Source organism: Mustelus asterias, unplaced genomic scaffold, assembly GCF_964213995.1.
Source record: "Mustelus asterias unplaced genomic scaffold, sMusAst1.hap1.1 HAP1_SCAFFOLD_1104, whole genome shotgun sequence".
Lineage (NCBI taxonomy): Eukaryota > Metazoa > Chordata > Chondrichthyes > Carcharhiniformes > Triakidae > Mustelus > Mustelus asterias.
Genome location: NW_027591049.1, coordinates 109,389 through 125,269, shown reverse-complemented (window position 1 = coordinate 125,269; position 15,881 = coordinate 109,389). Strand labels below are relative to the sequence as shown.

At 50.7% G+C, this 15,881-nt stretch overlaps 1 protein-coding gene across 1 annotated transcript in view; it reads right to left on the bottom strand.

The window, feature by feature from the left end:
* Positions 1-1,368: 1,368 nt before the first annotated feature.
* LOC144487894 (adenylate cyclase type 2-like) overlaps positions 1,369-15,881 on the bottom strand; it is a gene marked incomplete at both ends in the record, with an annotated part of 60,623 nt that continues 46,110 nt past the window's right edge. Inside the window, 2 exons of the mRNA XM_078205944.1 lie at positions 1,369-1,518; positions 8,791-8,952. Of these exons, the coding sequence (XP_078062070.1) occupies positions 1,369-1,518; positions 8,791-8,952 (312 nt within the window). The remainder of the gene's footprint in view (positions 1,519-8,790; positions 8,953-15,881) is intronic.

The following is a 15,881-nucleotide window of genomic DNA, read 5'->3' as shown; positions in this document are numbered from 1 at the left end:
CTCCATTGGTTTCCACGGCCCTTCCTTCGTCAACCGTTTTTGTCACTTCCTCAAAAAACTCCACCAAATTTGTAAGGCACGACCTCCCTCTTACAAAACCATGCTGTCTGTCACTAATGAGATTGTTCCGCTCTAAATGCGCATACATCCTGTCTCTAAGAATCCTCTCCAACAACTTCCCTCCCACGGACGTCAAGCTCACTGGCCTATAATTACCCGGGTTATCCCTGCTACCCTTCTTAAATAACGGTACCATCTTCACTATCCTCCAATCCTCAGGGACCTCACCTGTGTCCAATGAAGAGACAAAGATTTCCGTCAGAGGCCCAGCAATTCCATCTCTCGTCTCCCTGAGCAGTCGAGGATAGATGCCATCAGGCCCTGGGGATTTGTCAGTTTTAATGTTACCTAAAAAACCTAACACTTCCTCCCTTGTAATGGAGATTCTCTCTAACGGGTCAACACCTCCCTCTGAGACACTCCCAGTCAACAAGTCCCTCTCCTGTGTGAATACCGATGCAAAGTATTCATTTAGGATCTCCCCTATTCCCTTGGGTTCTAAGCATAATTCCCCTCCTTTGTCCCTGAGAGGTCCGACTTTTTCCCTGACAACTCTTTTGTTCCTAACATATGAATAAAAAATGCCTTAGGATTCTCCTTAATCTTGTCTGCCAAGAACATTTCGTGACCTCTTTTTGCCCTTCTAACTCCCCGTTTGAGTTCTTTCCTACTCTCTCTGTATTCCTCCAGAGCTCCATCTGTTTTCAGTTGCCTGCACCTAACGTACGCCTCTCTTTTCCTTTTTGATCAGATCCTCAATTTCCCTGGTTATCCACGGCTCTCGAATCCTACCTTTCCTATCCTTCCTTTTTACAGGCACATGCCTATCCTGCAGCCTTCTCAACTGTCCCTTAAAAGACTCCCACATGCCAGACGCGGACTTACCCCCGAACGGCCTCTCCCAATCAACGGCCACCAATTCCTGCCTAATCCGGCTATAGTTAGCCTTCCCCCAATTTGACACCCTAACCCCTTCGGACAACACTCGTCCTTGTCCATTACTATCCTAAAATTAACAGAGTTTAGGCCATTTGGCTTGATGGGCCAAATGGACTAATTCTGCTCCTATATCTCATGGTGTTATGATCTCCCCTCCCACCAACCCCTTCCCCCCACGTGCCCCCCCCCCACCCCCCCTCCACTCCCCCGCACCCCCCCTCCCCACCACCACTTCTGCCTACTGGCTTTGACCCTTTGACCCCGGAGGGCGGCAAAGGGTGAAAGGTCAGTGACGACCTCGGCCTCCTAACCAGGCGTCAGGCCCAGCTGCCCCTCCCCCCCCCCACCTGCCCCCGCCGAGGGACAAACCTGCTGTTTCTTCTCCGACTCGAGTTTCATTTGGGATTTGATGCAGTTCAGGGTGTCCTTGAAGGTTTTCTGCAAGGCGCGGTCCATCAGGTGCTTGTGGTAGGCCCCAACCAGGTTTCCACAGACAAAAACCACTGCGTTGGCCAGTAGCTGAGGCCGGGGATCGAGAGAGAAAAAAAAAAGAGGAGAGGCTGAATCGAATAAAAGCAACATACCCCTGAACTAGGAGGTGTCACAATCAGGACTGAGGTGAGGGTGGTGACGGTCTGAGTGATGGAGCCCAATCCATCACTCAAACCAGCCTCCCATCCACTGACTCCGTCTACACTTCCCGCTGCCTCGGCAAAGCAGCCAGCAATAATTAAGGATACCACCCCTGTAGGGGATGTGTCGGGGAGGTGGATTGGCCATGCTAAATTGCCCCTTAGTGTCCAAAGATGTGCAGGTTGGGTGGATTGGCCATGCTAAATTGTCCAAAGATGTGTAGGTTAGGTGGATTGGCCATGCTAAATTGTCCCTTAGTGTCCAAAGATGTGCAGGTTAGGTGGATTGGCCATGCTAAATTGTCCCTTAGTGTCCAAAGATGTGCAGGTTAGGTGGATTGGCCATGCTACATTGCCCCTTAGTGTCCAAAGATGTGCAGGTTAGGTGGATTGGCCATGCTAAATTGTCCCTTAGTGTCCAAAGATGTGTAGGTTAGGTGGATTGGCCATGCTAAATTGTCCCTTAGTATCCAAAGATGTGTAGGTTAGGTGGATTGGCCATGCTAAATTGTCCCTTAGTGTCCAAAGATGTCCAGGTTAGGTGGATAGGCCATGCTAAATTGTCCCTCAGTGTCCAAAGATGTGCAGGTTAGGTGGATTGGCCATGCTAAATTGTCCCTTAGTGTCCAAAGATGTGTAGGTTAGGTGGATTGGCCATGCTAAATTGTCCCTTAGTGTCCAAAGATGTGCAGGTTAGGTGGATTGGCCATGCTAAATTGCCCCTTAGTGTCCAAAGATGAGTAGATTAGGTGGATTGGCCATGCTAAATTGTCCCTTAGTGTCCAAAGATGTGCAGGTTAGATAGATTGGCCATGCTAAATTGTCCCTTAGTGTCCAAAGATGTGCAGGTTAGGTGGATTGGCCATGCTAAATTGTCCCTTAGTGTCCAAAGATGTGCAGGTTAGGTGGATTGGCCATGCTAAATTGCCCCTTAGTGTCCAAAGATGAGTAGATTAGGTGGATTGGCCATGCTAAATTGTCCCTTAGTGTCCAAAGATGTGCAGGTTAGATAGATTGGCCATGCTAAATTGTCCCTTAGTGTCCAAAGATGTGCAGGTTAGGTGGATTGGCCATGCTAAATTGTCCCTTAGTATCCAAAGATGTGTAGGTTAGGTGGATTGGCCATGCTAAATTGTCCCTTAGTGTCCAAAGATGTCCAGGTTAGGTGGATAGGCCATGCTAAATTGTCCCTTAGTGTCCAAAGATGTGCAGGTTAGGTGGATTGGCCATGCTAAATTGTCCCTTAGTGTCCAAAGATGTGTAGGTTAGGTGGATTGGCCATGCTAAATTGTCCCTTTGTGTCCAAAGATGTGCAGGTTAGGTGGATTGGCCATGCTAAATTGCCCCTTAGTGTCCAAAGATGAGTAGATTAGGTGGATTGGCCATGCTAAATTGTCCCTTAGTGTCCAAAGATGTGCAGGCTAGATAGATTGGCCATGCTAAATTGTCCCTTAGTGTCCAAAGATGTGCAGGTTAGGTGGATTGGCCATGCTAAATTGTCCCTTAGTGTCCAAAGATGTGTAGGTTAGGTGGATTGGCCATGCTAAATTGTCCCTTAGTGTCCAAAGATGTGTAGGTTAGGTGGATTGGCCATGCTAAATTGTCCCTTAGTGTCCAAAGATGTGCAGGTTAGGTGGATTGGCCATGCTAAATTGTCCCTTAGTGTCCAAAGATGTGTAGGTTAGGTGGATTGGCCATGCTAAATTGTCCCTTAGTGTCCAAAGATGTGTAGGTTAGGTGTATTGGCCATGCTAAATTGCCCCTTAGTGTCCAAAGATGAGTAGATTAGGTGGATTGGCCATGCTAAATTGTCCCTTAGTGTCCAAAGATGTGTAGGTTAGGTGGATTGGCCATGCTAAATTGTCCCTTAGTGTCCAAAGATGTGTCGGTTAGGTGGATTGGCCATGCTAAATTGTCCCTTAGTGTCCAAAGATGTGCAGGTTAGGTGGATTGGCCATGCTAAATTGTCCCTTAGTGTCCAAAGATGTGCAGGTTAGGTGGATTGGCCATGCTAAATTGCCCCTTAGTGTCTAAAGATGTGCAGGTTAGGTGGATTGGCCATGCTAAATTGTCCCTTAGTGTCCAAGGATGTGCAGGTTAGGTGGATTGGCCATGCTAAATTGCCCCTTAGTGTCCAAAGATGTGCAGGTGAGGTGGATTAGTCATGCTAACTTGTCCCTGTCTGTGGGGAGTCTGCACGTTCTCCCCGTGTCTGCGTGGGTTTCCTCCGGGTGCTCCAGTTTCCTCCCACAGTCTGAAAGACGTGCTGGTTAGGTGCATTGGCCATGCTAAATTCTCCCTCAGTGTAACCCGAAAAGGCGCCGGAGTGTGGGGACTAGGGGATTTTCACAGTAACTTCATTACAGTGTTAATGTAAGCCGACTTACGATGAGGGCGTGGAGGGATGGATTTGTAAATTTGCGGATGATACTAAAGTCGGTGGAGTTGTAGACAGTGCGGAGGGAAGTGGCAGGTTACAGAGGGACATAGATAAGCTGCAGAGCTGGGCTGAGAGGTGGCAAATGGAGTTTAATGCGGAAAAGTGTGAGGTGATTCACTTTGGAAGGAGTAACAGGAATACAGAGTACTGGGCTAATGGTAAGATACTTGGTAGTGTGGATGAACAGAGAGATCTGGGTGTCCATGTGCATAGATCCCTGAAAGTTGGCATCCAGGTTGATAGTGTTGTTAAGAAGGCGTACGTTGTGTTAGCTTTTATTGGGAGAGGGATTGAGTTTCGGAGCCAGGAGGTCATGCTGCAACTGTACAAAACTCTGGTGCGGCTGCATTTGGAGTATTGCGTACAGTTCTGGTCGCCGCTTTATAGGAAAGATGTGGAAGTGTTGGAAAGGGTGCAGAGGAGATTTACCAGGATGTTGCCTGGGATGGTGGGAAAATCGTATGAGGAAAGGCTGAGGGACTTGAGGCTGTTTTCGTTAGAGAGAAGAAGGTTAAGAGGTGACTTAATAGAGGCATACAAGATGATCAGAGGATTGGATAGGGTGGACTGTGAGAGCCTTTTTCCTCGGATGGTGTTGGCTAGCACGAGGGGACATAGCTTTAAATTGAGGGGTGAGAGATATAGGACAGATGTCAGAGGTAGGTTCTTTACTCAGAGAGTAGTAAGGGCGTGGAATGCCCTGCCTGCAGCAGTAGTGGACTCGCCAACATTAAGAGCATTTAAATGGTTATTGGATAAACATATGGATGATATTGGAATAGTGTAGATTAGAGGGGCTTTAGATTGGTTTCACTGGTCGGCGCAACATCGAGGGCCGAAGGGCCTGTACTGCGCTGGAATGTTCTATGTTCTATGACTTGTGACATTAGTAAATATACTTTAACTTCTTTAGTCAGAGAGCAAGTTTTGTTTTGCTTTATTATTGTCACATGTATTGGGCTGTACAAACAAAGCATACCATTCATAGAGTAGACATGATGTGGTGATGCCGGTGTTGGACTGGGGTGAGGTGGGGTTGGTTCATAGAGTACTCAGGGGAGAAGGAAAGGAGAGGGTGCAGAATGTAGTGTTACAGTCATCGCTAGGGTGTAGAGAAAGATCAACTTAGTGCGAGGTAGGTCCATTCAAAAGTCTGACGGCAGCAGGGAAGAAGCTGTTCTTGAGTCGGTTGGTGCGTGACCTCGATTTTTGTATCTTTTTCCCAACGGAAGAAGGTGGAAGAGAGAATGCCCGGGGTGCGTGGAGTCCTTGATTATGCTGGCTGCTTTTCCCCGAGGCAGCGGGAAGTGTAGACGGAGTCAATGGATGGGAGGCTGGTTTCCGTGATGGATTGGGCTACATTCACGATCCTTTGTAGTTTCTTGCGGTCTTGGGCAGAGCAGGAGCCCATACCTACCAGGAAGGATGCTTTCTATGGTGCATCTGTAAGGTGAGGTCATAGCTGACATGCCAAATTTCCTTCGTCTCCTGAGAAAGTCGAGGCGTTGGTGGAGCTTTCTTAACTATAGTGTCGGCATGGGGGGGGGACCAGGACAGGTTGTTGGTGATCTGGACACCTAAAAACTCGAAGATCTCGACCATTTCTATTTCATCCCCATTGATGTTCTCCACTGTGCTTCCTGAAGTCGATGACAATCTCCTTCGTTTTGTTGACACCGAGGAAGAGATTATCGTCATTGCACTCGTTCACCAGATTCCCCATCTCGTTCCTGTACTCCGTCTTGTCATTGTTGTGAGTTGCGAACCTGTGGAATTCTCGACCACAGAAAGTTGTTGGGGCCAGTTCATTCGATATGTCCATGAAGGGGAGGTGATGGCCGAGGGGTATTATCGCCAGGCTATTAACCCAGAAACTCAGCTAATGTTCTGGGGACAGGGGTTCGAATCCCACCCACGGCAGACGGTGGAATTTGAATTCAGTAATAAAAAGAAATATTTGGAATGAAGAATCTACCGATGGCGGTGAAACCATTGTCGGAAAAACCCATCTGGTTCACGAACGTCCTTTCGGGAAGGAAATCTGCCATCCTTACCCGGTCTGGCCTACTTGTGACTCCAGATTCTTAATTCCAGATAGTTTTTTTGTTGAATTAAAATTCCACCATCTGCCGTGGCGGGATTCGAACCCGGGTTCCCCCAGAACATTAGCGGAGTTTCTGGATTAATAGTACAGTCGTGGAGAGAGGGAAACAGAGTTAAGATTTTGAGTTACTGCCAGAGAAGGTGGTGGAAACAGGCACATTAGCAAGATTTAAGAGGCATCTGGATGGGGACATGAATAGGGAGGGAATGGAGGGATAGGGAACGGGTAAGGGCAGAAGGGTTTTATTTCAGTTTCGTTAGGGCATCATGATCGGCACAGGCTTGGAGGGCCGAAGGGCCTGTCCTTGGACTGTAATTTTCTTTGTTCTTCTTCAGGGTAAATGAGTCCCGGGACAAAAGCCCCGAGTTACGCATGGACCCGCTGAAATTTTAGATAAGACCTGTGGTTTGATAATAAGACCACTAGAAATAGGAACAAGACCAGGGCCCGCCAGGAAAGCTCACCAACGCCTCTACTTTCTCAGGAGGCGAAGGAAATTTGGCATGTCCACGACAACTCTCTCCCCATCGAAAGAATTCTTTCTGGTTGTATCACAGCTTGGTATGGATCCTGCCCTGCTCTCTCTCATTCATTCTCTCTGTCTCTGTCTGTCTCTCTCTCACGCACACTCTCTCACACGCTCACTCTCTCTCACGCTCACTCTCTCTCACGCTCACTCTCTCTCACGCTCAATCTCTCTCACGCTCACTCTCTCTCACGCTCACTCTCTCTCACGCTCACTCTCTCTCACGCTCACTCTCTCTCACGCTCACTCTCTCTCACGCTCACTCTCTCTCACGCACACTCTCTCACGCTCACTCTCTCTCACGCTCACTCTCTCTCATGCACACTCTCTCTCACGCACACTCTCTCTCACGCTCACTCTCTCTCATGCACACTCTCTCTCACGCTCACACTCTCTCACGCAAACTCTCTCTCACGCTCACTCTCTCTCACGCTCACTCTCTCTCACGCTCACTCTCTCTCACGCTCACTCTCTCTCACGCACACTCTCTCTCACGCACACTCTCTCTCATGCACACTCTCTCTCACGCTCACTCTCCCTCACGCACACTCTCTCTCACGCACACTCTCTCTCACGCACACTCTCTCACGCTCACTCTCTCTCACGCTCACTCTCTCTCACGTACACTCTCTCTCACGCACACTCTCTCTCACGCACACTCTCTCTCACGCACACTCACCCTCACGCTCTCTCTCTCACGCTCACTCTCACGCTCACTCTCTCTCACGCTCACTCTCCCTCACGCACACTCTCTCTCATGCACACTCTCTCTCATGCACACTCTCTCTCACGCTCACTCTCTCTCACGCTCACTCTCGCTCACGCTCACTCTCTCTCACGCTCACTCTCTCTCACGCTCACTCTCCCTCACGCTCACTCTCTCTCACGCTCACTCTCTCTCACGCACACTCTCTCTCATGCACACTCTCTCTCACGCTCACTCTCCCTCACGCACACTCTCTCTCACGCACACTCTCCCTCACGCACACTCTCTCACGCTCTCCCTCAAGCTCACTCTCTCTCACGTACTCTCTCTCACGCACACTCTCTCTCACGCACACTCTCTCTCACGCACACTCTCTCTCACGCACACTCTCTCTCACGCTCACTCTCTCTCATGCACACTCTCTCTCACGCTCACACTCTCTCACGCAAACTCTCTCTCACGCTCACACTCTCTCACGCTCACTCTCTCTCACGCAAACTCTCTCACGCTCACTCTCTCTCATGCTCACTCTCTCTCACGCTCACTCTCTCTCACGCTCACTCTCCCTCACGCACACTCTCTCTCATGCACACTCTCTCTCATGCACACTCTCTCTCATGCTCACTCTCTCTCACGCTCACTCTCGCTCATGCTCACTCTCTCTCACGCTCACTCTCTCTCACGCTCACTCTCCTTCACGCTCACTCTCTCTCATGGTCACTCTCTTTCACGCACACTCTCTCTCATGCACACTCTCTCTCACGCTCACTCTCCCTCACGCACACTCTCTCTCACGCACACTCTCTCTCACGCACACTCTCTCACGCTCACTCTCTCTCACGTACACTCTCTCACGCACACTCTCTCTCACGCACACTCACCCTCACGCTCTCTCTCTCACGCTCACTCTCACGCTCACTCTCTCTCACGCACTCTCTCTCACGCACACTCTCTCTCACGCTCACTCTCTCTCACGCACACACTCTCTCACGCACACTCTCTCTCACGCTCACTCTCTCTCTCACTCACTCTCTCTCTCACTCACTCTCTCTCTCACTCACTCTCTCTCTCACACACTCTCTCTCACGCACACTCTCTCTCACGCACACTCTCTCACGCTGACTCTCTCTCACGCTCACTCTCTCTCACGCTCACTCTCTCTCACGCTCACTCTCTCTCACGCTCACTCTCTCTCTCACACGCACTCTCTCTCACACGCACTCTCTCTCACACTCACTCTCTCTCACACTCACTCTCTCTCACACTCACTCTCTCTCACACTCACTCTCTCTCACACTCGCTCTCTCTCACGCTCACTCTCTCTCACACTCACTCTCTCTCACGCACACTCTCTCTCACGCACACTCTCTCTCACGCTCCTACCTGGTGAGGCAGTTGTAGCTGAGGACGCTCCGAGAGTGAGAGGAAGACGCTGAGAGACACAATGTGTGAGATGGAGGACAGGAGGCTGGCGATGATAGCATCCCTCATACAGAGCGGCAGCATCGTGTAGGAAATGAAGGTAATAAACAGGAAGAAGGAGACCTGGAAAAGCGGAGCGAGGGATATTAACACATGGCACAAGAACATAAGAAATAGGAGCAGGAGTAGGCCATCTAGCCCCTCGAGCCTGCCCCGCCATTCAATAAGATCATGGCTGATCTGAAGTGGATCAGTTCCACTTACCCGCCTGATCCCTATAACCCCTAATTCCCTTACTGATCAGGAATCCATCTATCCGTGATTTAAACATATTCAACGAGGTAGCCTCCACCACTTCAGTGGGCAGAGAATTCCAGAGATTCACCACCCTCTGAGAGAAGAAGTTCCTCCTCAACTCTGTCCTAAACTGACCCCCCTTTATTTTGAGGCTGTGCCCTCTAGTTCTAGCTTCCTTTCTAAGTGGAAAGAATCTCTCCATCTCTACCCTATCCAGCCCCTTCATTATCTTATAGGTCTCTATAAGATCCCCCCTCAGCCTTCTAAATTCAAATGAGTACAAACCCAATCTGCTCAGTCTCTCCTCATAATCAACACCCCTCATCTCTGGTATCAACCTGGTGAACCTTCTCTGCACTCCCTCCAAGGCCAATATATCCTTCCGCAAATAAGGGGACCAATACTGCACACAGTATTCCAGCTGCGGCCTCACCAATGCCCTGTACAGATGCAGCAAGACATCTCTGCTTTTATATTCAATCCCCCGTTCGATATAGGCCAACATCCCATTTGCCTTGGCACGGGGTTAGATACAGAGTAAAGCTCCCTCTACACTGTCCCCAATCAAACACTCCCAGGACAGGTACAGCACGGGGTTAGATACAGAGTAAAGCTCCCTCTACACTGTCCCCCAATCAAACACTCCCAGGACAGGTACAGCACGGGGTTAGATACAGAGTAAAGCTCCCTCTACACTGTCCCCATCAAACACTCCCAGGACAGGTACAGCACGGGGTTAGATACAGAGTAAAGCTCCCTCTACACTGTCCCCATCAAACACTCCCAGGACAGGTACAGCACGGGGTTAGATACAGAGTAAAGCTCCCTCTACACTGTCCCCCATCAAACACTCCCAGGACAGGTACAGCACGGGGTTAGATACAGAGTAAAGCTCCCTCTACACTGTCCCCCATCAAACACTCCGAGGACAGGTACAGCACGGGGTTAGATACAGAGTAAAGCTCCCTCTACACTGTCCCCCCATCAAACACTCCCAGGACAGGTACAGCATGGGGTTAGATACAGAGTAAAGCTCCCTCTACACTGTCCCCCCATCAAACACTCCCAGGACAGGTACAGCACGGGGTTAGATACAGAGTAAAGCTCCCTCTACACTGTCCCCCATCAAACACTCCCAGGACAGGTACAGCACGGGGTTAGATACAGAGTAAAGCTCCCTCTACACTGTCCCCATCAAACACTCCCAGGACAGGTACAGCACGGGGTTAGATACAGAGTAAAGCTCCCTCTACACTGCCCCCATCAAACACTCCCAGGACAGGTACAGCACGGAGTTAGATACAGAGTAAAGCTCCCTCTACACTGTCCCCCATCAAACACTCCGAGGACAGGTACAGCACGGGGTTAGATACAGAGTAAAGCTCCCTCTACACTGTCCCCCATCAAACACTCCGAGGACAGGTACAGCACGGGGTTAGATACAGAGTAAAGCTCCCTCTACACTGTCCCCATCAAAGACTCCCAGGACAGGTACAGCACGGGGTTAGATACAGAGTAAAGCTCCCTCTACACTGTCCCCCATCAAACACTCCCAGGACAGGTACAGCACGGGGTTAGATACAGAGTAAAGCTCCCTCTACACTGTCCCCATCAAACACTCCCAGGACAGGTACAGCATGGGGTTAGATACAGAGTAAAGCTCCCTCTACACTGCCCCCATCAAACACTCCCAGGACAGGTACAGCACGGAGTTAGATACAGAGTAAAGCTCCCTCTACACTGTCCCCCATCAAACACTCCCAGGACAGGTACAGCACGGGGTTAGATACAGAGTAAAGCTCCCTCTACACTGTCCCCATCAAACACTCCCAGGACAGGTACAGCACGGGGTTAGATACAGAGTAAAGCTCCCTCTACACTGTCCCCCATCAAACACTCCCAGGACAGGTACAGCACGGGGTTAGATACAGAGTAAAGCTCCCTCTACACTGTCCCCATCAAACACTCCCAGGACAGGTACAGCACGGGGTTAGATACAGAGTAAAGCTCCCTCTACACTGTCCCCATCAAACACTCCCAGGACAGGTACAGCACGGGGTTAGATACAGAGTAAAGCTCCCTCTACACTGTCCCCCATCAAACACTCCCAGGACAGGTACAGCACGGGGTTAGATACAGAGTAAAGCTCCCTCTACATTGTCCCCCATCAAACACTCCCAGGACAGGTACAGCACGGGATTAGATACAGAGTAAAGCTCCCTCTACACTGTCCCCCATCAAACACTCCCAGGACAGGGACAGCACGGGGTTAGATACAGAGTAAAGCTCCCTCTACACTGTCCCCCATCAAACACTCCCAGGACAGGGACAGCACGGGGTAAGATACAGAGTAAAGCTCCCTCTACACTGTCCCCCATCAAACACTCCGAGGACAGGTACAGCACGGGGTTAGATACAGAGTAAAGCTCCCTCTACACTGTCCCCCATCAAACACTCCGAGGACAGGTACAGCACGGGGTTAGATACAGAGTAAAGCTCCCTCTACACTGTCCCCCCATCAAACACTCCCAGGACAGGTACAGCATGGGGTTAGATACAGAGTAAAGCTCCCTCTACACTGTCCCCCCATCAAACACTCCCAGGACAGGTACAGCACGGGGTTAGATACAGAGTAAAGCTCCCTCTACACTGTCCCCCATCAAACACTCCCAGGACAGGTACAGCACGGGGTTAGATACAGAGTAAAGCTCCCTCTACACTGTCCCCATCAAACACTCCCAGGACAGGTACAGCACGGGGTTAGATACAGAGTAAAGCTCCCTCTACACTGCCCCCATCAAACACTCCCAGGACAGGTACAGCACGGAGTTAGATACAGAGTAAAGCTCCCTCTACACTGTCCCCCATCAAACACTCCGAGGACAGGTACAGCACGGGGTTAGATACAGAGTAAAGCTCCCTCTACACTGTCCCCCATCAAACACTCCGAGGACAGGTACAGCACGGGGTTAGATACAGAGTAAAGCTCCCTCTACACTGTCCCCATCAAAGACTCCCAGGACAGGTACAGCACGGGGTTAGATACAGAGTAAAGCTCCCTCTACACTGTCCCCCATCAAACACTCCCAGGACAGGTACAGCACGGGGTTAGATACAGAGTAAAGCTCCCTCTACACTGTCCCCATCAAACACTCCCAGGACAGGTACAGCACGCGGTTCGATACAGAGTAAAGCTCCCTCTACACTGCCCCCATCAAACACTCCCAGGACAGGTACAGCACGGAGTTAGATACAGAGTAAAGCTCCCTCTACACTGTCCCCATCAAACACTCCCAGGACAGGTACAGCACGGGGTTAGATACAGAGTAAAGCTCCCTCTACACTGTCCCCAATCAAACACTCCCAGGACAGGTACAGCACGGGGTTAGATACAGAGTAAAGCTCCCTCTACACTGTCCCCCAATCAAACACTCCCAGGACAGGTACAGCACGGGGTTAGATACAGAGTAAAGCTCCCTCTACACTGTCCCCATCAAACACTCCCAGGACAGGTACAGCACGGGGTTAGATACAGAGTAAAGCTCCCTCTACACTGTCCCCATCAAACACTCCCAGGACAGGTACAGCACGGGGTTAGATACAGAGTAAAGCTCCCTCTACACTGTCCCCCATCAAACACTCCCAGGACAGGTACAGCACGGGGTTAGATACAGAGTAAAGCTCCCTCTACACTGTCCCCCATCAAACACTCCCAGGACAGGTACAGCACGGGGTTAGATACAGAGTAAAGCTCCCTCTACATTGTCCCCCATCAAACACTCCCAGGACAGGTACAGCACGGGATTAGATACAGAGTAAAGCTCCCTCTACACTGTCCCCCATCAAACACTCCCAGGACAGGGACAGCACGGGGTTAGATACAGAGTAAAGCTCCCTCTACACTGTCCCCCATCAAACACTCCCAGGACAGGGACAGCACGGGGTAAGATACAGAGTAAAGCTCCCTCTACACTGTCCCCCATCAAACACTCCGAGGACAGGTACAGCACGGGGTTAGATACAGAGTAAAGCTCCCTCTACACTGTCCCCCATCAAACACTCCGAGGACAGGTACAGCACGGGGTTAGATACAGAGTAAAGCTCCCTCTACACTGTCCCCCCATCAAACACTCCCAGGACAGGTACAGCATGGGGTTAGATACAGAGTAAAGCTCCCTCTACACTGTCCCCCCATCAAACACTCCCAGGACAGGTACAGCACGGGGTTAGATACAGAGTAAAGCTCCCTCTACACTGTCCCCCATCAAACACTCCCAGGACAGGTACAGCACGGGGTTAGATACAGAGTAAAGCTCCCTCTACACTGTCCCCATCAAACACTCCCAGGACAGGTACAGCACGGGGTTAGATACAGAGTAAAGCTCCCTCTACACTGCCCCCATCAAACACTCCCAGGACAGGTACAGCACGGAGTTAGATACAGAGTAAAGCTCCCTCTACACTGTCCCCCATCAAACACTCCGAGGACAGGTACAGCACGGGGTTAGATACAGAGTAAAGCTCCCTCTACACTGTCCCCCATCAAACACTCCGAGGACAGGTACAGCACGGGGTTAGATACAGAGTAAAGCTCCCTCTACACTGTCCCCATCAAAGACTCCCAGGACAGGTACAGCACGGGGTTAGATACAGAGTAAAGCTCCCTCTACACTGTCCCCCATCAAACACTCCCAGGACAGGTACAGCACGGGGTTAGATACAGAGTAAAGCTCCCTCTACACTGTCCCCATCAAACACTCCCAGGACAGGTACAGCACGCGGTTCGATACAGAGTAAAGCTCCCTCTACACTGCCCCCATCAAACACTCCCAGGACAGGTACAGCACGGAGTTAGATACAGAGTAAAGCTCCCTCTACACTGTCCCCATCAAACACTCCCAGGACAGGTACAGCACGGGGTTAGATACAGAGTAAAGCTCCCTCTACACTGTCCCCAATCAAACACTCCCAGGACAGGTACAGCACGGGGTTAGATACAGAGTAAAGCTCCCTCTACACTGTCCCCCAATCAAACACTCCCAGGACAGGTACAGCACGGGGTTAGATACAGAGTAAAGCTCCCTCTACACTGTCCCCATCAAACACTCCCAGGACAGGTACAGCACGGGGTTAGATACAGAGTAAAGCTCCCTCTACACTGTCCCCCATCAAACACTCCCAGGACAGGGACAGCACGGGGTTAGATACAGAGTAAAGCTCCCTCTACACTGTCCCCCATCAAACACTCCCAGGACAGGGACAGCACGGGGTAAGATACAGAGTAAAGCTCCCTCTACACTGTCCCCCATCAAACACTCCGAGGACAGGTACAGCACGGGGTTAGATACAGAGTAAAGCTCCCTCTACACTGTCCCCCATCAAACACTCCGAGGACAGGTACAGCACGGGGTTAGATACAGAGTAAAGCTCCCTCTACACTGTCCCCCCATCAAACACTCCCAGGACAGGTACAGCATGGGGTTAGATACAGAGTAAAGCTCCCTCTACACTGTCCCCCCATCAAACACTCCCAGGACAGGTACAGCACGGGGTTAGATACAGAGTAAAGCTCCCTCTACACTGTCCCCCATCAAACACTCCCAGGACAGGTACAGCACGGGGTTAGATACAGAGTAAAGCTCCCTCTACACTGTCCCCATCAAACACTCCCAGGACAGGTACAGCACGGGGTTAGATACAGAGTAAAGCTCCCTCTACACTGCCCCCATCAAACACTCCCAGGACAGGTACAGCACGGAGTTAGATACAGAGTAAAGCTCCCTCTACACTGTCCCCCATCAAACACTCCGAGGACAGGTACAGCACGGGGTTAGATACAGAGTAAAGCTCCCTCTACACTGTCCCCCATCAAACACTCCGAGGACAGGTACAGCACGGGGTTAGATACAGAGTAAAGCTCCCTCTACACTGTCCCCATCAAAGACTCCCAGGACAGGTACAGCACGGGGTTAGATACAGAGTAAAGCTCCCTCTACACTGTCCCCCATCAAACACTCCCAGGACAGGTACAGCACGGGGTTAGATACAGAGTAAAGCTCCCTCTACACTGTCCCCATCAAACACTCCCAGGACAGGTACAGCACGCGGTTCGATACAGAGTAAAGCTCCCTCTACACTGCCCCCATCAAACACTCCCAGGACAGGTACAGCACGGAGTTAGATACAGAGTAAAGCTCCCTCTACACTGTCCCCATCAAACACTCCCAGGACAGGTACAGCACGGGGTTAGATACAGAGTAAAGCTCCCTCTACACTGTCCCCAATCAAACACTCCCAGGACAGGTACAGCACGGGGTTAGATACAGAGTAAAGCTCCCTCTACACTGTCCCCCAATCAAACACTCCCAGGACAGGTACAGCACGGGGTTAGATACAGAGTAAAGCTCCCTCTACACTGTCCCCATCAAACACTCCCAGGACAGGTACAGCACGGGGTTAGATACAGAGTAAAGCTCCCTCTACACTGTCCCCATCAAACACTCCCAGGACAGGTACAGCACGGGGTTAGATACAGAGTAAAGCTCCCTCTACACTGTCCCCCATCAAACACTCCCAGGACAGGTACAGCACGGGGTTAGATACAGAGTAAAGCTCCCTCTACACTGTCCCCCATCAAACACTCCGAGGACAGGTACAGCACGGGGTTAGATACAGAGTAAAGCTCCCTCTACACTGTCCCCCCATCAAACACTCCCAGGACAGGTACAGCATGGGGTTAGATACAGAGTAAAGCT